The 23329-nt window shown below is 38.7% G+C and overlaps 2 protein-coding genes across 3 annotated transcripts in view; one reads left to right on the forward strand and one right to left on the reverse strand.

Annotated features, from left to right (window-relative positions):
- Positions 1–1687: 1687 nt before the first annotated feature.
- Positions 1688–7304, forward strand: LOC144195204 (leucine-rich repeat-containing protein 43-like). 2 transcript variants are annotated; one of them, XM_077714661.1, is made up of 12 exons: positions 1688–1882; positions 2252–2470; positions 2872–2982; positions 3834–3973; positions 4489–4727; positions 5051–5214; positions 5287–5422; positions 5513–5652; positions 6040–6111; positions 6234–6425; positions 6516–6603; positions 6894–7304. In XM_077714661.1, the coding sequence occupies exons 1-12, from the start codon at positions 1793–1795 to the stop codon at positions 7025–7027; spliced, it is 1725 nt and encodes a 574-aa protein (XP_077570787.1). In that variant the 5' UTR covers positions 1688–1792; the 3' UTR covers positions 7028–7304. The 2 variants fall into 2 exon arrangements, with proteins under 2 accessions (XP_077570787.1, XP_077570789.1); XM_077714663.1 differs by having other exon boundaries at positions 6234–6413.
- The window catches only part of clip1a (CAP-GLY domain containing linker protein 1a), a 29741-nt gene continuing 13447 nt past the window's right edge, over positions 7036–23329 (reverse strand). Inside the window, exons 11-24 of the mRNA XM_077714664.1 lie at positions 23190–23309; positions 22300–22592; positions 21528–21693; positions 20759–20974; positions 17809–19824; positions 16993–17130; positions 16328–16434; positions 16119–16239; positions 15783–15835; positions 15404–15521; positions 15130–15265; positions 15002–15048; positions 7904–8031; positions 7036–7694 (exon numbers count right to left, since the gene is read on the reverse strand). Coding sequence (XP_077570790.1) covers positions 7454–7694; positions 7904–8031; positions 15002–15048; positions 15130–15265; positions 15404–15521; positions 15783–15835; positions 16119–16239; positions 16328–16434; positions 16993–17130; positions 17809–19824; positions 20759–20974; positions 21528–21693; positions 22300–22592; positions 23190–23309 — 3900 coding nt within the window. The 3' untranslated portion in view covers positions 7036–7453. The remainder of the gene's footprint in view (positions 7695–7903; positions 8032–15001; positions 15049–15129; positions 15266–15403; positions 15522–15782; positions 15836–16118; positions 16240–16327; positions 16435–16992; positions 17131–17808; positions 19825–20758; positions 20975–21527; positions 21694–22299; positions 22593–23189; positions 23310–23329) is intronic.

Consider the following 23329-nt stretch of genomic DNA (forward strand, 5'->3'; position numbering starts at 1 on the left):
CATGAACAAATAAAAAATGCAGCAAAGAAGGATGTTTTATTAATTTATTAAGTTAATATACTTAATGCTTTTTTTCCCATTACTTCAACTCACCAGTCCCCTGACCAATCATGTAAGCGTCTTTAAAGGGCCTTAGAAAAAATACTATGATAATATGATAGATAATACGACATAGGTATCTTGCTTCATATATACTCTGCTCAGCAAATTGTAATTTATATGAATTCTTTTTTTTACATTTTCACCAATTATATTACTATAACTACTCAAAAATACGTAATATTATGATTAAATACGTATGCAAACATAATCTTGTAAGTAAAAAATGTATTTAAAAAAACAACTTCCATGCTGCATTATTTTCTAGTCATCCATGGTGGCATAGTGTTATCTTCATGAAAAGCGTACGTATCTCTCTCTACCAATGAGATGAGTGGGATTTCGTATTGGCGTTGTCATACTCATATGCTCATTGGTCAAAAATAGAGAGAGGCGGAGACTAATTTTGGCTGACTTTTTTTAAACTAACAGTTCGTTCCTTCTACATGACGGGCCAGATTTCCAACTTTTGTTATAATACGGGAATAAGCGCGTCCCTTGTAAGATTGAAAATTAATAATTCATTAATAATAGGGCAAGATTACGTTTTTCAAGGGACATCTGGCAACCAACCTAATTACAGATCCAGGTGATTTTCTCGTTGTGTGTAATTAGCGGTGAGCAGCTAAGTCATCGTGGGATGAAATCCTTCAAACCTCTTCGCCAAATTCAGACAAAAAACTAAGATAACAAAGAAGAAATATCAATTTAAAGGACAATAGCAGTCATTAACGGCCACCACTTCAACAAACGATATTAACCGGGAAGTTTTTAGAAAGATTGAGGCGAAAAAGTTTGTAAATTTTGGTAAGTTGCTATTATATGCATGTGTTCCATAATTTCCTAATATAAAGTGCAATGTTTTTTTTTACGGCCCAAAATGTCATGTCCATGTATTTGTGTTGATTATTCATGTATTCTTATTGTAGTAATTATTATCCTTTACAAACGTGATCAATTGTCATGCAGAATGTTTCAAAATAAGACATTCACTCGCAACCTAAACTTACTTACATTTTACAAACTCCTCATTTCTTCCAAAGTTATTGCATGTCTGTCTTTATTCCATTACTATGAGTTTAAATATAAGCTGTTATTTAAGAGATGGCTGAAAAATTGGTTTAAAAAAAACAACAACAACTAAAATTTAAGTAAATGTCTCTGGCAGTTGTCCTAGTCAGAGTGGTTCATTTTAATTTATTAATATTTAGAGCATTCAAATAAAGTCATCTGTGTATTTTGGGATGACCAAATTTAATTTGTCTTCTCCCTCAATCATAATTACTCATTTTGATTAACAATATTAGGGACTTCAAAGTATCTTGTGTATGTTGTGTTGTCTCCATTTTTAATGTTTGCCACAACATTGGAACAAGCCACCAGTTATCCAATATATATAGTTTGTGCCCAAGGAAACTTCTCTTGGTAAAAACCAAACAGACCAAGGAAATATTAGAGACACACATGGCCTGACTTCAAACTTTAATTCTTCTGTGATGATGTGCCGACCAATAGAATGCGTCAAATCACTTTGAGGGACATTGCTCCCGCCCAATCGTAGAGAATTAAAGCACCGTTGCCAGGCAACCGTTATCCACAAAGCTAAAAACTAAAGCGCTTTCCAGTGTTCACTGCAAAACACATTTGGGCAAATGCGCGGTGATGAACGCAAAGAAACGTCAACGGCGAGGACATGATGAGCTCTATGGCTTTGTCGGCCGTTTTGGACAAGCACATTCGCCGTCTGTGTCTTGACCAGTTTCCATGTGGAAAAGGGAGCTGGGTGAGTTGCTACACGGGAATGTGTGGACGGAAAAATGTGTACAAATCCAATTTGAGGACAATGCACTTAAAAGACAGTGTTTCAACCAAAAATACTTTTAAATACAATTTTAAAGTATAATTTTTGGACTGGAAGTGATGAACAAAAATAACAATCATCTTAAAGTGTAGTAACTTGATTCATTGCGATGGAATTTTGACCAGTGAATTTTCACGTATGAATTGTTTTGCAATCAAGTAAAAGCATGACTGGAATTTTCCAAAATACCTTTCTGAAATTGGAAAATGACAGTGTAATTCCAAATTTTAAAACATTTTTTTTGATAAATTAAGAAACAACAGTGATCAAATATCTGCCTTCTTCTAACAGCGGAAGGGCAGCGGTGGCAGCACAGAGGCGGAGACCGTTACGGAGGATACAGACACACTACTGGACCTGCTCAGCTGCCCGCATTCGCCGTGGCACCACGATGAGCCGTGGAGCCCCCAGGCGGCCGCCCTCCAGCGCGCGGCCGTGGTGGAGCCCGAGCGACTGGACGCCGACTTTGTGTGCAGCTACTTCAGAAAGCTGCGCATTGTTGACAAGGATGTGAGTTCAGGGTGCGTGTGCTGCCAATTAATGCTTCATTAGTCACAAATTCATCTGAAATTACACATGCAATTATCACGATTTCAATTGCGAGGCACAATCATTCACACCCACTCATACCTAGGGGCAATATACACTGCCCAATCAGCCTACCGTACATGTCTTTGGAATGTGTGAGTACCCGGAGAAAACCCACGCAGGCCCGGGGGACAACATGCAAACTCCACACGGGTGGACCGACCTGGATTTGAACCCAGGTCCCCCACTGTGAGGCCGACGTGCTAACCATTGATCCGCAGTACCTACTATACCATATAAAACTACAGACCATGTGATTACAGTTGTGCAAAGAGAATGTGAATGTCATTTTTTGATAATGCTTTTCTGCCTGAATTGTTTAGGTCTCGGTGGTGGACAAATACCTGCTGAAGTTCTGCAACCTGCAGGAACTCGTTCTCAGTGCAAATCGCATCTGCGAGATCTCCGCCGAGAACCTCCCCAGGACGCTCAAGGTGAGGGCGATTGGCTCAGAAGGGGCTGGGATGGGGAAACGATAGCTTTGGGTGCCTGAGAGAATCACACGTCTCACTCTTAGCAGTTAATGTGACGGCACTAATAAAAATGATTTAATATGCACTATATTACTCAAGAGGCAGCGAGCAGGAAATGACAGCTGAACTCAATGGGCCATCACAAGGACGGTTCACACACGGGAAGAGGGAAAAAAAACAAAAACCTGACAAAAATCAATCGCAGGGCACACACAGACAAGACACCCATTTACATTCACACTGAATTGTAAGGGCAATTTATTGTGTTCAAATAACCTACTATGCATCTTTTGGAATGTGGGAGAAAAGCAGAGTTCCTGGGGAAAGCCCACCAGCCACATGGAGAACATGCAAACTCTACACACGGATTAAACCCTTGATCTCAGAACTGTGACGTGGCTGTGTTAACCATACTTTCACAATCCTGTGATAAAGTTAAGCAAAGTATTTTGTAAAAAAAAAAAAAAAAAAATAGATGACAGCGACAGATACAATTTGGAGTATTCAATCATCTTAACACGCATGTCTTTGGGATGTGGGCAGAAACTAGTATACCTTGAGAAAACTCACACAAGCACAGGAACTTTCAAATTCTACACATTCCGGGATTGAACACTAGACTTCAGGTCAACTTAATCACTATGCCTCCCAAATAATATTTTAATGATCCAACTAGAACACACGATAAACTAATAACACATATAGCTAAAATCACTGTAGTATAGGTAAGACCGCAACTTATTTTCTCTTTCGCTTGACTTAAGGCTCAACTAAGCGTTTTGGAATAAGTTTATTTGCAAAATATGTGTCAGGTGCTGGAACTACGCGCCAACCAACTGTGTGCCCTGGGCCGTCTCGCCATCTCGCCACCACCTCGTCTTCAATACTTGGGCTTGGCGGCCAACTACCTGGGATCCGCACGAGACGTGGCACAGCTCACAGGAAGACAATGGTTGTGCCTTAACTCGCATCAACATTGGTCCCTTGCATTATTTGTTGAATCCAAAACATCCCTCAATTTTTTTTAAAAACAAACTGTTTCTGTCGTTAAAATGTGAATATGTGCAAAGTTAAACATGACTCAACTGTGGGTGGACATAAACTTTATAACATTAACATTATATAAGGCAGTGGTTCTTAACCTTGTTGGAGCTACCGGATCCCACCAGTTTCATATGCGCATTCACTGAACCCTACTTTAGTGTAAAATAAAAACAGATTTCCTCACAGCACTGATTGGCCAAGCAATGTTACGTGATCATCTGCAGCCAGTAATGGTCAAGCGGGGTATGATATTGTGTATAGAAATGATGAGTCCTCTGTGCAAGGGTTCTCCACTAACCACTAATATAAGTTGTTATGCGATACTTTCTAATCTTTGCAAAATAGTTTAGCACATACTATTACCATATTCAGGAAGGTCAATAGTTGTTCCCAAAAATAACTCAGTCTTTGTATGTGTGTAAGGCCTGAGCTGGTGTGTCTGGACCTGAGCGAGTGCAACTTTGGAGAGCAGCGTCCTCTGCTCAAGGCCCTTGGTACACTTCCCTGCCTACGGACCCTGGTGCTGGAGGGCAACCCCTTTACCTTGGCGCCCTCGTACCCGGGCTTTGCTGTCGATGCACTACCCCGCCTTTGCTACCTGGACGCGGCATGGATCGCCCCCGAGGAGCGACATCGATACCGTGGGATGGCCAGGATGACCCGTGAGATTATAATTCATAATAATAATCAATATGCAGTCTATCTCTCTGTCAATCAACAGTCATCAGTTATTTTATTTGTTAATAATTTAATTAACATAAAATATTTATGAGCAACTGCGATAACTGCAATTGCATTATACATAGACACATTTTTTAAATGATGGATATTTTTTTTTAAGTAAATACATTGTTTTGTTAAATTGTTGATCAAAAAGACATCACTAAAATGATTTAAATTAGCAAAAACAATCACTCAGACTCTGAATATTGTTTTTCTGATTTTTCATTTATTTGATTAACCTTGAGTTTTTGTTTTGCATAAGACCTTCTGGTGGACTGGGCATCGACTACAGTCCGTGTGGGCCGGCTGCAGGGGGTCCCGGACCCGTTGCTGGACGAGGAACCGGACGCTCCCGAGTTCCCGGTGGTCAGCTACAGCTACTTTGTCTCCTACACGTTCTTCAGTCATCAGACCACCGCCTACCGGGTATTTTAAGCGCTATTCCACTTCCAATGTTTGCTTGACTCAGTCGCAGACACTAAATGAAATTGTCTGCAGGAGGTTGTCGGTGGAGCTACAGTGAAGGGACAGGACCAGGCAGCTGAACAAACCCAGACACTCGGCAAGAAGAATGACAAGGAGACTGTTGTGTCCATTGTGGATGAAGGCTACCAAGACCTCTTCCATTCCACCGGTAGTAACACACATACAATAACACGTTCACTGATATGTCTGACACTTAATGAAACCAATGTTGCCACTCATTTTCATGTTTGATTCATAGATTCAAGACACAGAACGTCATCTCAGTCATGGGCAGATGACATCGACTTTGATGAAATGCTCACATTCGTCGTCAGAGACCTAAGCAGTTTCAAGAAATTCCTTCACCGGGGATTTCAAGTTTTTATCGAGCAGGAAAAGGTACCAATTATTCCACCTTAAGTATAATTAAAAAGCCTTCTAATACATGGCTATTTTTTAAAGAAATAAGCCTTACTATGCATGGTCATTTTTTAAAGAAAAAAAAGCCTTGCTATACATGGTCATTTTTTTAGGAAAAAAGCTTTACTATACATGGTCATTTTTTTTTTGAAAAAAAGTCTTACTATACATGGTCATTTGTCCATATACATCCTTACATTTATACATACGCGTGTATGTACTAGGAAAGAACTAGTCAATTACTTAATGAAAGTGTAAAAATACGAGAACTAGCCTGATACTAATACACGTGTGGTTTCTCATTCAGTTCAAATGTTATCCATATACAAGGTAGCATCTTTATAAATGCTTTGTTTTGATTTTCAGATCTTGTCATGGCCCGTGGAGGCTTCCGATGACACTGGCGGTCAAGGCGCCACGGACAAGAAAGGGAAACAAGTAAGATACTTTTTGCCGTTGGACTTCATCTTATTAGTGTTATGGAAACAAAATGCAGGTGATGGCCAAGCTAACATTCACATGCACAGTCGTGACCACAATCACCATTAACTGTTTTTCAGGCCAAATCCAAAGACAAGCGAAAGAAAGCCGTGGTGGAGCTGGTGCCGGACCCGCCTTTGACCACGGCGATGGCGTCCGCTCACGTTTCACTGCAAAGCTTTCTCTACGGACATGAAAAAGTGGACATCCTCTGCGACTTTGGCTCCCTGCACAAAGAACCTCCGGAGGAAGACGCATCGGTAATGGACGGAGTAAGTCGGTGCTTTTGTACGTTAAAGTAAGATTTCAAGAGGAGAAAAGTGAACTTTTAATGTTGGATGTGTTGTTGTTGTTCTTTGAAGAACATCAGTATGGACAGCAAATCCAAGGACGATTCCAAGAAGAAAGCCGGAAAGAGTGCCGGAAACAAGAAGCCTTCCACTGCCAAAGGTAATTTCCCTCGTCACTATATTAATTACAAGATCCCATAAGTCCGATCAAGTCAACAAAATCTGTAAGCAGTCCGGATCTCAATCCAATATATATTCAAATATCTCCAATCCATCCTTTCTTTTTAATGGAACCGATGCGTGTAGTATTAGTTTGACGCGTAAATCCTCATAGGCTTTTGATTAAAACTTAAGTGAACGCTTCGATAATACATAAGAGTACGTAGTAATGCTCTTTGCAAAGACTGTGAAATTGGTTTGAGTTATGGAAGAAGCATTTTTTTTTTGCAGGGTCGCGCAAAGGAGAGGAGCGTGATGGCGACTCGCCCACCCAACCTGAAACAGTCACCGTGGAGTTGTTCTTGGAGCTGAAAAAGTGGCGGCACGCTTCCGAGGTGGCGCCGCTCACACCCGCAAATTCCTGAGGCAAGACACTTTTTCAACCCATAACTTTTATTTAGTAAGAAAAATCTTGGTAGAAAGAGCCCAAAACAAGTGCTTTCGAGTGTTGCGCCTGCATGCACGCCATCCGAGTCCGATAGAAAAGTATTTCCAGGCATAGAAAAATTAAATATGGCTCACTCCTCAATTATCACAATGTTACTCCATTCTTCATCTGAAATCATTTTAAAGATTCCTTTTTAGATCTCTATATATATTTATGATGGAATATTCACACAAGATTAAAATTGTCCAAAGTCACACTAACTCCTCCAGTTTCTCTGAGTGGGACCCTCGAAGCGTCCAAGCAGAAGGAAGCAAGGTAGCCACTTAAACTTTTTGTGATCAGTGTGACAAGCTGTGCAAAAAACTGTTGACGTGTTTAGCCCTCAAATCGCTTTGAAATAATATCAGAAGGTACGATCGTCGTTGCAGTCTTCGCTCCGGTGGCCAAAGACCTCGCAGATATCGCAGTACGGCCGCTCAGATCCCTTGACGTTGTGGTACGCGGTGTGTGGAGGAGAGTCGGGCAGCTGGGCTTGCGCGGGGCAATCCTCCGTGTCATGCAGGTCGAAGCACTCGCAAATGTCGCAGTAAAGTCGAGGGGCGATCTTCTTTTTCTTCTTCTTTTTGCCAGAGTCCTTTTCCTCCCTGCCCAAGTGAACAGAGATCATTTTATGGTTAATCCAATAAATTTGTTAACTAATATTGGTTACTACTTAGGTTTACAGTAATGTCAAGATCCACTATCTCTAACTATTTTGGTTTGCTCATTTTCTGTTGACAATGGCGAACTTTGAAAAATCAGGCGAAAAAATAGAAAGAGGCCTAGGTAAATGCGTTAGCGGTATGCAACTGACCCGTCGTCGTCGTCCTGTTCGTCGGCGTTGTTGCCGTTGAGTGCCGCCGCTGCTATTTTCTCCAACTGGTCCTTGAGGTCCAAGTTGTTTTTCCGCAAATCAATGATGACTGAATTCAGGAAGTCAATCTTGCAACAAAGAAATGAAAATGATTCAAAAGTCAAACAATACTAGGGATTAGAGGAGAGATGTTTTGCTGTGGGTACGCACACATGCATACATACATGTATGTATGCATGTGTACACATACATACATACATGTATGTATGCATGTGTACACATACATACATACATACATGTATGTATGCATGTGTACACATACATACATACATGTATGTATGCATGTGTACACATACATACATGTATGTATGCATGTGTACACATACATACATACATACATGTATGTATGCATGTGTACACATACATACATACATGTATGTATGCATGTGTACACATACATGTATGTATGCATGTGTACACATATATACATACATGTATGTATGCATGTGTACACATATATACATACATGTATGTATGCATGTGTACACATATATACATACATGTATGTATGCATGTGTACACATATATACATACATGTATGTATGCATGTGTACACATATATACATACATGTATGTATGCATGTGTACACATATATACATACATGTATGTATGCATGTGTACACATATATACATACATGTATGTATGCATGTGTACACATATATACATACATGTATGTATGCATGTGTACACATATATACATACATGTATGTATGCATGTGTACACATGCATACATACATGTATGTATGCATGTGTACACATGCATACATGTATGTATGTATGTGTGTACACATGCATACATACATGTATGTATGTGTGTACACATGCATACATACATGTATGTATGTGTGTACACATGCATACATACATGTATGTATGTGTGTACACATGCAAACATACATGTATGTATGTGTACACATGCAAACATACATGTATGTATGTGTGTACACATGCAAACATACATGTATGTATGTGTGTACACATGCAAACATACATGTATGTATGTGTGTACACATGCAAACATACATGTATGTATGTGTGTACACATGCAAACATACATGTATGTATGTGTGTACACATACATACATACATGTATGTATGTGTGTACACATGCATACATACATGTATGTATGTGTGTACACATGCATACATACATGTATGTATGCATGTGTACACATGCATACATACATGTATGTATGCATGTGTACACATGCATACATACATGTATGTATGCATGTGTACACATACATACATGTATGTATGCATGTGTACACATACATGTATGTATGTGTACACATGCATACATACATGTATGTATATATGTGTACACATGCATACATACATACATGTATGTATATATGTGTACACATGCATACATACATGTATGTATGTGTGTACACATGCATACATATATACTTGTATGTATGCATGTGTACACATGCATACATATATACTTGTATGTGTGCATGTGTACACATGCATACATACATGTATGTATGCATGTGTACACATGCATACATACATGTATGTATGCGTGTACACATGCATACATATATACTTGTATGTATGCATGTGTACACATGCATACATATATACTTGTATGTATGCATGTGTACACATGCATACATATATACTTGTATGTATGCATGTGTACACATACATACATATATACTTGTATGTTTGCATGTGTACACATACGTATATACTTGTATGTATGTGTACACATACGTATATACTTGTATGTATGCATGTGTACACATACATACATATAAACTTGTATGTATGTGGACACACATGCATACATACTTGTATGTATGTATGTATGTGTACACATGCACACATACATGTATGCATGTGTGTACACGTGTACACACATGCATACATACTTGTATGTATGCATGTGTACACATGCATACATACTTGTATGTATGCATGTGTACACATGCATGCATACATGCATGCATGCATACTTGTATGTATGCATGTGTACACATGCATGCATACATGCATGCATACATACTTGTATGTATGCATGTGTACACACATGCATACATACTTGTATGTATGCATGTGTACACACATGCATACATACTTGTATGTATGCATGTGTACACACATGCATACATACTTGTATGTATGCATGTGTACACACATGCATACATACTTGTATGCATGCATGTGTGTACACATGCATACATACAAGTATATATGTATGCCTGTGTACACATGCATACATACAAGTATATATGTATGCCTGTGTACACATGCATACATACAAGTATATATGTATGTATGTGTACACATGCATACATACAAGTATATATGTATGTATGTGTACACATGCATACATACAAGTATATATGTATGCATGTGTACACATGCATACGTACAAGTATATATGTATGCATGTGTACACATGCATACGTACAAGTATATATGTATGCATGTGTACACATGCATACGTACAAGTATATATGTATGCATGTGTACACATGCATACGTACAAGTATATATGTATGCATGTGTACACATGCATACGTACAAGTATATATGTATGCATGTGTACACATGCATACGTACAAGTATATATGTATGCATGTGTACACATGCATACGTACAAGTATATATGTATGCATGTGTACACATGCATACGTACAAGTATATATGTATGCATGTGTACACATGCATACGTACAAGTATATATGTATGCATGTGTACACATGCATACGTACAAGTATATATGTATGCATGTGTACACATGCATACGTACAAGTATATATGTATGCATGTGTACACATGCATACATACAAGTATATATGTATGCATGTGTACACCTGCATACATACATGTATGCATGTGTGTACACATGCATACATACATGTATGCATGTGTGTACACCTGCATACATACATGTATGCATGTGTGTACACCTGCATACATACATGTATGCATGTGTGTACACCTGCATACATACATGTATGCATGTGTGTACACCTGCATACATACATGTATGCATGTGTGTACACCTGCATACATACATGTATGCATGTGTGTACACCTGCATACATACATGTATGCATGTGTGTACACCTGCATACATACATGTATGCATGTGTGTACACCTGCATACATACATGTATGCATGTGTGTACACCTGCATACATACATGTATGCATGTGTGTACACCTGCATACATACATGTATGCATGTGTGTACACCTGCATACATACATGTATGCATGTGTGTACACCTGCATACATACATGTATGCATGTGTGTACACCTGCATACATACATGTATGCATGTGTGTACACCTGCATACATACATGTATGCATGTGTACACACATGCATACATGTATGTATGCAGGTGTACACACATGCATACATGTATGTATGCAGGTGTACACACATGCATACATGTATGTATGCATGTGTACACATAAATACATATATACTTGTATGTATGCATGTGTACACATAAATACATATATACTTGTATGTATGCATGTGTACACATACATACATATATACTTGTATGTATGCATGTGTACACACATGCATACATGCATGTATGCATGTGTACACACATGCATACATGTATGTATGCATGTGTACACACATGCATACATGTATGTATGCATGTGTACACACACATGCATACATGTATGTATGCATGTGTACACATACATGCATACATGTATGTATGCATGTGTACACATACATGCATACATGTATGTATGCATGTGTACACATACATACATATATACTTGTATGTATGCATGTGTACACATACATACATATATACTTGTATGTATGCATGTGTACACATACATACATATATACTTGTATGTATGCATGTGTACACACATGCATACATGTATGTATGCATGTGTACACACATGCATACATGTATGTATGCATGTGTACACACATGCATACATGTATGTATGCATGTGTACACATACATACATATATACTTGTATGTATACATGTGTACACACATACATACATATATACTTGTATGGATGCATGTGTACACATACATGTATGTATGCATGTGTGTACACATGCATACATGTATGTATGCATGTGTGTACACATGCATACATGTATGTATGCATGTGTACACACATGCATACATGTATGTATGCATGTGTACACACATGCATACATGTATGTATGCAGGTGTACACACATGCATACATGTATGTATGCAGGTGTACACACATGCATACATGTATGTATGCATGTGTACACACATGCATACATGTATGTATGCATGTGTGTACACATGCATACATACATGTATGCATGTGTACACACATGCATACATGTATGTATGCATGCATGTGTACACACATGCATACATGTATGTATGCATGTGTACACACATGCATACATGTATGTATGCATGTGTACACACATGCATACATACATGTATGCATGTGTGTACACACACATGCATACATGTATGTATGCATGTGTACACATACATGCATACATGTATGTATGCATGTGTACACATACATACATATATACTTGTATGTATGCATGTGTACACATACATACATATATACTTGTATGTATGCATGTGTACACATACATACATATATACTTGTATGTATGCATGTGTACACACATGCATACATGTATGTATGCATGTGTACACACATGCATACATGTATGTATGCATGTGTACACACATGCATACATGTATGTATGCATGTGTACACATACATACATATATACTTGTATGTATACATGTGTACACACATACATACATATATACTTGTATGGATGCATGTGTACACATACATGTATGTATGCATGTGTGTACACATGCATACATGTATGTATGCATGTGTGTACACATGCATACATGTATGTATGCATGTGTACACACATGCATACATGTATGTATGCATGTGTACACACATGCATACATGTATGTATGCAGGTGTACACACATGCATACATGTATGTATGCAGGTGTACACACATGCATACATGTATGTATGCATGTGTACACACATGCATACATGTATGTATGCATGTGTGTACACATGCATACATACATGTATGCATGTGTACACACATGCATACATGTATGTATGCATGCATGTGTACACACATGCATACATGTATGTATGCATGTGTACACACATGCATACATGTATGTATGCATGTGTACACACATGCATACATACATGTATGCATGTGTGTACACACACATGCATACATGTATGTATGCATGTGTACACATACATGCATACATGTATGTATGCATGTGTACACATACATACATATATACTTGTATGTATGCATGTGTACACATACATACATATATACTTGTATGTATGCATGTGTACACATACATACATATATACTTGTATGTATGCATGTGTACACACATGCATACATGTATGTATGCATGTGTACACACATGCATACATGTATGTATGCATGTGTACACACATGCATACATGTATGTATGCATGTGTACACATACATACATATATACTTGTATGTATACATGTGTACACACATACATACATATATACTTGTATGGATGCATGTGTACACATACATGTATGTATGCATGTGTGTACACATGCATACATGTATGTATGCATGTGTGTACACATGCATACATGTATGTATGCATGTGTACACACATGCATACATGTATGTATGCATGTGTACACACATGCATACATGTATGTATGCAGGTGTACACACATGCATACATGTATGTATGCAGGTGTACACACATGCATACATGTATGTATGCATGTGTACACACATGCATACATGTATGTATGCATGTGTGTACACATGCATACATACATGTATGCATGTGTACACACATGCATACATGTATGTATGCATGCATGTGTACACACATGCATACATGTATGTATGCATGTGTACACACATGCATACATGTATGTATGCATGTGTACACACATGCATACATACATGTATGCATGTGTGTACACACACATGCATACATGTATGTATGCATGTGTACACATACATGCATACATGTATGTATGCATGTGTACACATACATACATATATACTTGTATGTATGCATGTGTACACATACATACATATATACTTGTATGTATGCATGTGTACACATACATACATATATACTTGTATGTATGCATGTGTACACACATGCATACATGTATGTATGCATGTGTACACACATGCATACATGTATGTATGCATGTGTACACACATGCATACATGTATGTATGCATGTGTACACATACATACATATATACTTGTATGTATACATGTGTACACACATACATACATATATACTTGTATGGATGCATGTGTACACATACATGTATGTATGCATGTGTGTACACATGCATACATGTATGTATGCATGTGTGTACACATGCATACATGTATGTATGCATGTGTACACACATGCATACATGTATGTATGCATGTGTACACACATGCATACATGTATGTATGCAGGTGTACACACATGCATACATGTATGTATGCAGGTGTACACACATGCATACATGTATGTATGCATGTGTACACACATGCATACATGTATGTATGCATGTGTGTACACATGCATACATACATGTATGCATGTGTACACACATGCATACATGTATGTATGCATGCATGTGTACACACATGCATACATGTATGTATGCATGTGTACACACATGCATACATGTATGTATGCATGTGTACACACATGCATACATGTATGTATGCATGTGTACACACATGCATGTATGTATGCATGTGTACATACATACATGTATGTATGCATGTGTACACATACATACATACATACATACATGTATGCATGTGTGTACACATGTGTACACACGCATACATACATGTATGTATGCGTGCGTGTCTCTGTCTGTCTGTCTGTCTGTCTGTCTGTCTGTCTGTCTGTCTGTCTGTCTGTGTACACATACGTGTGTATGTATGAAAATAAATTTAAAAAATCTGAAAATAAAGGCTATGCAACAAAGTAAATGTACCTCTGCCTCTGTGTCTTTGTCCCTCCCTCGTTTCACAACCGCATTACCTGCACACAGCACATGAGCGGATATCACAATCAGTAAGTCCATCAATGTCCACATTCATTCCAAAAACATGTCAAAAGCACCAGAAGAGGATGTGGTGTCCAGCTCCAGTTTTAGCTTTTCCACTTGCTCTGTCAGCTGAGCCTTGTCCTGCTCCAACGAATCGATGACTGCCTGCAGTGTCTGGGATGAGGCACTTTGCTCCCGCGCAACAGCCAGCTGAAAGGCAATAGACAAATAAAAAAGGAGAATAGTAGCACGGGGGGGGGGGGGGGGGGGTCGTAAAATAGTAGCATTGATAATAGTAAAATAATAGTCGTTGTAAAATTGTTGTACTAAATATTTAGTTGACCTCACCTCTTCCTTCAGGGCTTCAATCTGCTGCACCTTCTCCGACAATAAGGCACTATTTTTATGGGAGGACTTGTGCAATGCTGATTTTTCTTTGTCCACCCTTTCCTTCAAGGTGCTCTCGCTGTACACCCAACCAAAAGCAAAAAATTAAATAATTAAATAACACTTAAGGAATGGAATTCTATTTGGCCTGTTGATTCCCAGCAAGTCTTTCTTGGGGACAGCAGATAAATGCAACATTTTGCTGAAATTAACAAAGAAGTAGCTGTAGGTATAACATGGCAGGCCTCGGGATTAATAAAAAAAAAAAACCATTTGATTAACATTATTCAGTGCTCTTCCAAGGTTTCAAAGGTTAATGAAAAATATCTTATTAGCACACCTTTGCTTCACTGCTTTCAACTGTGCTTGGAGTTTAGAGTACTCGTCCTGAAGCTGAAAACAAAAACAAAATCTGAGATTAGGGTCAATAATCATCAAGAACGTTAATATGCCTGTCTTTGTAAATGCAAAATATCAAATTATGCATTTTGTTATATTTTATAAATACAAATGTACAATCATTTTCTTTCATATAGGAAGTAACTCGATTCAGTCATTTTTTGGGGGCTACAAATACGGCCTATATGCGGGTAAAAACGCTAGGTAGACCCACTTTATAAAACCAATGCATTATTTAGTGCTAACAGCAGCGTGAAGTAGCCAAAGTGAAGCATACCTTGATAAATTCACTTTGGTCATGGTGCTTTTTCTTCTTATCCTTGGTCAGCTCTTCCTTTTCATTTTGCAGCATCTGAAGTGAAGATGACTTGATTGACATGGCCTCCTTAAGCTCATTGCTGAGGATGAGCAAAAAGACAAACACTTGCGTTATTAACACTTATAAATGCTAATCAAAGTTATGTACGGGTGGATGGACATACTCACATTTGGCGTGAGAGGCTCTCTGTCTTTTGGCTTTCCTCACGAAGCTGCTCTTTGGATGTGGCCAGCTCCTGCTGGAACTTTGATTGGTCTTGTTTTAAGGCATCAATCTTAACAGACAATTAATGCAAAAGGCTTAGAGAGAACATTTTATATTAAACCGCAAGACAAAAATAGCAGAAAAAATATTTGGAAAAGAAATATGGTAAATAACAATGAAATAAAAACAAAAAAGTTCACTAAATTAAAATAAAATATTTTACAAAAATTCAATAGAAAAGAAATAGAAAAGTAGATCAGCTAACTGAAAATATTATACCAAAATTATATTTATTGGAGGCCAAAATACAAAGTAGAAAACAGCCAACAAAAAATGAAAATACAAGAATACTGAACAAAATATGAAAATTACTATAAGAATTTGATGAAAGATAATAAATATGAGGACTTAAGAAAAAAATACTACAGTATATTAAAATCCCAAACTATGCAACGACTAAGATTTTGGCACATTTGGAGGCCCTGATTTTAAAAACTATTCAAGTTTTCTTCTATTAATCAGATCACTTTGGAGGTCCAAATTTTCTCAGATTCTGAACAGCAGACATTAAATGTTTCTTTAAAAAAAATAGATTCAGCAATATATCGTCCTATTCCAGGATATTTACCTGCGTCTCCATCCCCCGTTTGGAAGTTTGAAGACCCTCCAGCTGAACTTGAGCTTCATTCTTATCTTGAAGCAAGCCGTCTCTCTCTTTTGTGAGCTGTTTGAGAACTTCGGCAGTCACACCTGACGCCTCAAAGGCCTAAGCAAGCAGAAGCAGGAACAACATGTTGGTATTTTTCTTAAATTCATTGTAACCCATTGCCATTCCGTCTAAGAGGGTGCCCACATCATCATTGCGGTCTCTTAAAATCAATAGCGTCCTCACATTAGATTCACTTTTGATAGATTGTTCATTCATTTTGTTTAATGAGTAGGTTATGGAGTGGGTTGCAAAAGTGCAAATTGTAGAAAGTTTCAAGCAAGCATGCATGCATAAGCTCTTACTTGAGAAACTGTGAGCAAGTTTTTAATGATTTAAGAAATTTGTATTTTTAAGATAGAAGTGCAATTATAATTTTAAATTAGCATGAGACGGATTGTGCACATCCAACGGTAAAATCAAATTTCAATACCTCTTGAAATGTCCTATTACCAATTTCAAATGATAAAGAAATGTTGTGGACACTATAAGTTTCCATTCTAGGTTTGTTTTCAGTTTTCTTAGCAAATATCAACAGCACCAAACCCCATCAAGACAACAGTTGTCAATTAGGTCAGAATCCCACAGGAAGAAAAAACAGGTCGTAAGGTCGTGAAGTTGAGAAATGTTTTAGTTTTTTTTTTTTAGATAGAGGAAAGGGAAGAAGCTAGCATACATGCAGTGAGTGAGATGAGTAAAATGATAGGAACCAGCGGCAGAAAGTGAGCGAAAGAATACCTCAAGCTGCTTAGCAATTGCCTGACTAAGTTGGGAGCGGAGCAAGTCGCTCTCAGCCAGGGCTTCCTGCTGTCGCTTCTCCAGGGTGAGCTCGCCTGCCCGGAGGGCTTCGATGTCCTCCTGGGATTTGGCTAGCTCGCAGGTGAGCCTCGATTTTTCCAAGAGCCACTGTGAAACATCTTCCTCCCTCGAACGACTGTGTCCGACGAGGAGTTCCTCCTTCTCCGTTTCCAAAGCCGAAATGTGCTTATCCATCTGTTCAATTTTGGATAAAAGCGATTCCTTGTCTTCTTCAACGTGACGGTTAGCTAGCTCTTTTTCCTTCAAATTTGCCTTCAATAACTCGGTTTCCGCCATTAAAGAGCTCCTTAGCTCCTCTCCATTCTTAAGTTGAGAGGACATGTCGTCGTTGTCTCGTTGAAGTTTGGACGTGGCGTTTTGTAGCTCTTCCAATTGCTCGGTAGCTTGCGAGCATTTTTTGGATTGGGCCTGGAAATTCTTCTCTAGATTATTCTTGGACTCGGACAACGAGGCACTTTGTTTAATCAACTCTTGATTTTCCTCAAAGAGTTGGGTTTTTTCACTTTGTGAGGAGTCCAAGCGTTTCGTCAGCTCGACAAGTTCAGAGGTGGATTTCTCCAAGTGCTTTTCTAGGTCACTGTGCTTTTGGGCTAGATCGGCTTTGGCAATATCCAGGAGTTTGAGATCAGAGGAGCATTTCTGGCTAAAGTCATCTGAAATCTTTAAGACCTTGACTTCTAATTCTTCTTTCTCTGCGGCCAGACACTCCAACTGGTTTCTATGCTGCTCGATTTCCGCTTGGAGGTTGAGTTTGTCTTTTCTCAGGGCGTGCAACATCTCAGAAGTTTGGGAATTCTGCGCTCGAAACGTTTGCCTTTCTTCCTCCAAAGACGCAGATGCATTTGTCAGATTTTCACCAGATAGACTCAATTGCTGAAGCAAGTCTTTTATCTTCTCCTTCATTTCTTCGTTGTCTTTAATCAGCTCCTCTTTCTCCGTGCAGACTTTTCTCTGGATGTCCAGCAAGTTTTGCTTCTCCTGCAGAAGGTCAAGTCTTTCGGAATCGGTCACTTGGCTACTGGTCTTGGATTCCTCCAGCATCTGGACCAGACTGAGGTGAGATGCCTTGAGGTCTTTGCATTCACGGAAAGAGCTGTCCAGCTCTTTCTTGGTGAGGTTTAGCTTATTTTGGAGTTCCTCCTTTGTCGCCTCCAGGGTCTTTTTGTCCAGTGCGACAGTATTGATTTCAGAGGACATGGTGGCCTTCTCTTGGCTTAACGCTTCCACAAGAGTCTGCAGCTGTGTGTTTTTCATTGTCAGGTCTTCTTTCTCCAAGTTCAGTGACTGCAGCTTGCCAAGCAACTCAGAATTTTTCCCATCCAGAGACTTTTTGGCCTTTCGGGCTGTGTCTCGCTCTAAGATGAGCTTCTGGTTTTCACATCCAAGTTTGGACGTGGTTCCCGTGAGGTCCTCTTCGAGCCTACTTCGCTCTTTGCGTACATTTTCAAGATCCTCCAGTAACTGCTTCATCTTACCTTCGACTTGTAGAGCATCCTGCTGGTTTTTGCTCAGCGTGATGTCCTTTTCCTCGTTTTGTTTCTGCAGTTCTTTGAGATGGGCCAGTTGTTTGTCATTAGTGTTCTTAACTTGTGTATTTTCAGTTTGGAGCTCCTGGTGAGAGTTTTTGAGCGTCTGCAGCTGGTCGTTGAGCAATGTTCTTTCTTCTTCCGAGTGTTTGTTGCTGTCGAGTAATTCTTTCTCAACTTTTGAGAGTTTCTCTACGGTTAGGAGTAAGTCTTTGTTCCTGACGGAGAGCTCTTGAAGAGCAGGAAGCTGACTTTGTAGTTCTGAGAGCTGTGTTTCCAGTTTGCATTTCTCAGCACAAACATCTTCATTTTCCTTACACTTGTGCTCTAGATGTAGATTTTGCTCTTCCAGTTTTGCAGTCAAGCCTTCGATCTCACATTTGGATGAGTCGAGCATAGCAGTGAGATGCTAGGGAAACCAAGTTGATTGGGGCGGGGTGAAGGGGGGGGGGGGGGGGGGGGGGGATAAAAACAAGTTGAGGGAAGATGAGTTGCACACACAAAAAAAGTAAGATGAATCCAAAATAAACCAGGCCAACCAATATGGATGAATGCAAATGGAAAGGTTAAGCCGCAGAAGCTTTTTGAAAAGCAGTCAAAAGTTGATACCAAAACCAACAAAATCACTTTCAATAGCAGTGTAAGAGTAAATATTTCTTCTCAGCTTAGGCATCATAATAAGTTCCCATATGGAAAATACGGCATGTTGAACAACACCACACTAGAACAACACAATTCAAATGAATTCAACTGCCTTTTGATATTAATTTCTATTGCAAACAACATAGAATTGATTGAAGTCTCTGAAATGGACAAGTGCTGTCAGGGATGTCAAAAACTAAATAGTTCCTAGACGTGCCAACGCTACTCTTAAATTGTTCTGCACGTGTACGTATACCCCAATCAGGCAATGACAGTAATACCTTGAGAGTTAGTCAAACTTTTACGAGGGCGTCAACTAGTCCAGGAAGAATGTATTTACTTAATCATTTTACCTGCTTAAACCTTACAGGGCAATGGTCTGAAGCTGGGACCGATAAATGAGACGTGGTGTGTGTGCGTGTGTGTCGGCGTTCTAAAACAAACTGCACCCTTGATACCACGTTCTGACTTGTGGTGGGAGGAGATAAGTTAACACAGCAGGACAAGGTGCCTTGGTCTCACTACTCTACATTCACATGTAACATTTTTGACTATTAAATCCCCTTATAAAAGAGCATTGAGAGAAAATCCCATCACCCTGAGTGCATCTGAAGCAGATCAGAGGCAATGATGTCAATGGCTGTGAATTCTTTTTGGAGTTATCAACCATTCAGCATAACAAAAAATGTGTGTGTCCTTACTTGCAGCTTTTCCTTGTAGGTCTGTAGCTCAGATACCAGCTTCTCGAGGTCTTGGCATCTGTCCTTAGAGGAGGAGAGTTCCTGTTTCAGGTTGCCCAGTTCATTTTTCAGCCCCTGGATTTCCTGGCCGTGAAGCTGGGAGGTCTGCGAGTGTGCGTTTTCCACAGACAGCTTCAGTTCTTCGGCTTCTATCACACCCTGCTGCACACTCTTTTCCTTAAAAATACAAAAATAAATGGAAGGAACTGATTGATGGTGCTAACAAACAAGAAACATTGTATTTCAGGGAAAAAAAACAACAACAAAAAGTAGCACAAGTTTGTGAATATAAACTTCAAAAAATTCTTTTTTATGGGACAAAATGGAGGACTTTAATGGCACCTCAAAATAATGTGCCATAATAAAAAAAAATAAAGCACTATCAAGAAAGTATGGTGGACATTTTCATGCATGAACCATTATAACAATCAACAGGTGTACTGTCAATGTTTTGATACAGCTTCAGTTATGAAGTATGTGACAAATATCCAAAATGTAAAATGTAAACTAATTCTGTTTTACCAATTATATCTTAAGTGATAAGTCATAGGCTGAAAAAAATATGTGTGTGTGTGTGTGTGTGGGGGGGGGGGGGGGTAGCCAACATTTTTTTTGGCAAAAATATAAACAACTTTAGAGCCAACTTTAGACAAAAAGATTTGTACACAACCATTAAAAAAAACACATTTTGATAATGTTCCTTGTTTAAAACAATCATATGACTACTAACCAATATTGCAATCTTGTCCTGGAGACTTTTTGTTTGAGCATCATGACTGTCTTGTGCGGCACGCAGTTGCTCCTCTTTGTTGGACAGCTCCTTTTCACGTCGGTCATTAGAGAGGGCGACCTTGTTCTTCTCCTCATCCAACTGACTCTGCAACTCTTCCAACTTTCTGAATAAGGGAAGGTAAACAGATGGCAAATGTAACAAAAAGGGGATAAAATACTACAAGGACTAAGGATAGGAGAACAGAGTTACCGTATTTTCACGACTATAAGGCGCACCATCAATGAATGACATTTTTTCCATATATAAGGCGCACTGTATTATAAGGCACACTGTCTATTTTGGAGAAAATTTAAGAGTTTTAAGTGCGCCTTATAGTCGTGAAAATACGGTAATTGCTATTGACTTCCAGGTATGAAGCACTCACTACTTTACAGTCACCTCTATAGCCAGCCATTGTTGACGTTTTAGATTTTTTTTGTGTAAAATCTTGCAGTGGGGGAGGAGCTATATGATGGAAGATTTTGTAAACTAAGATGGCATCTGCATATTTAACAATATTGTTTCAGTTCAGGGGTTTGTGTTTTTTTAATATCCGACATTGGTGGTTTTTGGTTTTTGGTTTTTTCCATATATAAGGCGCACTGTATTATAAGGCACACTGTCTATTTTGGAGAAAATTTAAGAGTTTTAAGTGCGCCTTATAGTCGTGAAAATACGGTAAGTTGAATTGTATTTTGGAAAACTTTTGATAGAATAGCCTTTACAACACCTTTCTTTCTCCCGTAGATTTTTGTTCATTTCGGTCAGTTGCAATGAATTGTCACCGGATGCAGAAATCATATCAGAAATTTCTTTCTCCAATTTGTTCTTGTCTTCGGCGAGTTGACGCAGCTTCTGGTCGGCGGATGCCAGTTTCCTCTCCAGCTCTGAGAGTTGATACAATTTATAGTTCATATATAAAAAAATAACTCTGCAATATTGAACAAATAAATGATCATATTTACCTTGCATAGCTTCTGCTGATTTGATCTGCTCCTGTGTTTTTGCAGACAACTTCTCCTTCTGCAGGTAGATAAAATACTTGTAAACTATGAAAACTAAAAACAGCAAATGCGCAATATATGTATAATGTATTGTTAGGACAGTGGTATATTGCTCCAAAAACTGATTTTGCATGTCATTGGCATTAAAAGGACTTTCCACCAAATGTGAATTTGCAAGTCTACTAAGAAATAGTCTACATTTGTCATTTGCTGCATAAAATTCATGAATGATACCTTTTTGTCAATTTTCTGGAATTCATTGTTCTGCTAAAAGGACTTAGTGTTTAGAGTTATTCATTGAATTGTTTGATTTTCATGAAAATGATGGAATTTCTAAGCTCATCAAAGCATGATGAGCACACAAATTAACATTGCGCTCTAGAAAATATTCCTCAATGTCTGAAATAGTGGAGTATAAAATGGTGAATATTTGTAGCTGCGGAATTGCCGTAAAATTGCACATGCCCTTCACATTAGCCAATGAACATGCATCAATATCTTTAAAACACACCCATGAGAGAAAAGGAATTCAGTCTAAGCGGCTTCCCATGTGTCAAATCTAATCAATTTCATACAAATCAATGAGTGAAAGATCCAAAAGCTAAAAAAAACTCACCAGGCCTCCAAGATCTTCCTCCATAGCGTCTTTTTTCTCCTCCATACTGGTTAAACTTTGTTGTAGTGAAAGTATTTGATTTTGTCTTCCCTCCAACAGTGAGCTCAGTTCACCAACTAACTTTTAAGCCAAAAAAAATA

The sequence above is a fragment of the Stigmatopora nigra genome, chromosome 4 (genome assembly GCF_051989575.1).
Source record: "Stigmatopora nigra isolate UIUO_SnigA chromosome 4, RoL_Snig_1.1, whole genome shotgun sequence".
Taxonomy (NCBI): domain Eukaryota; kingdom Metazoa; phylum Chordata; class Actinopteri; order Syngnathiformes; family Syngnathidae; genus Stigmatopora; species Stigmatopora nigra.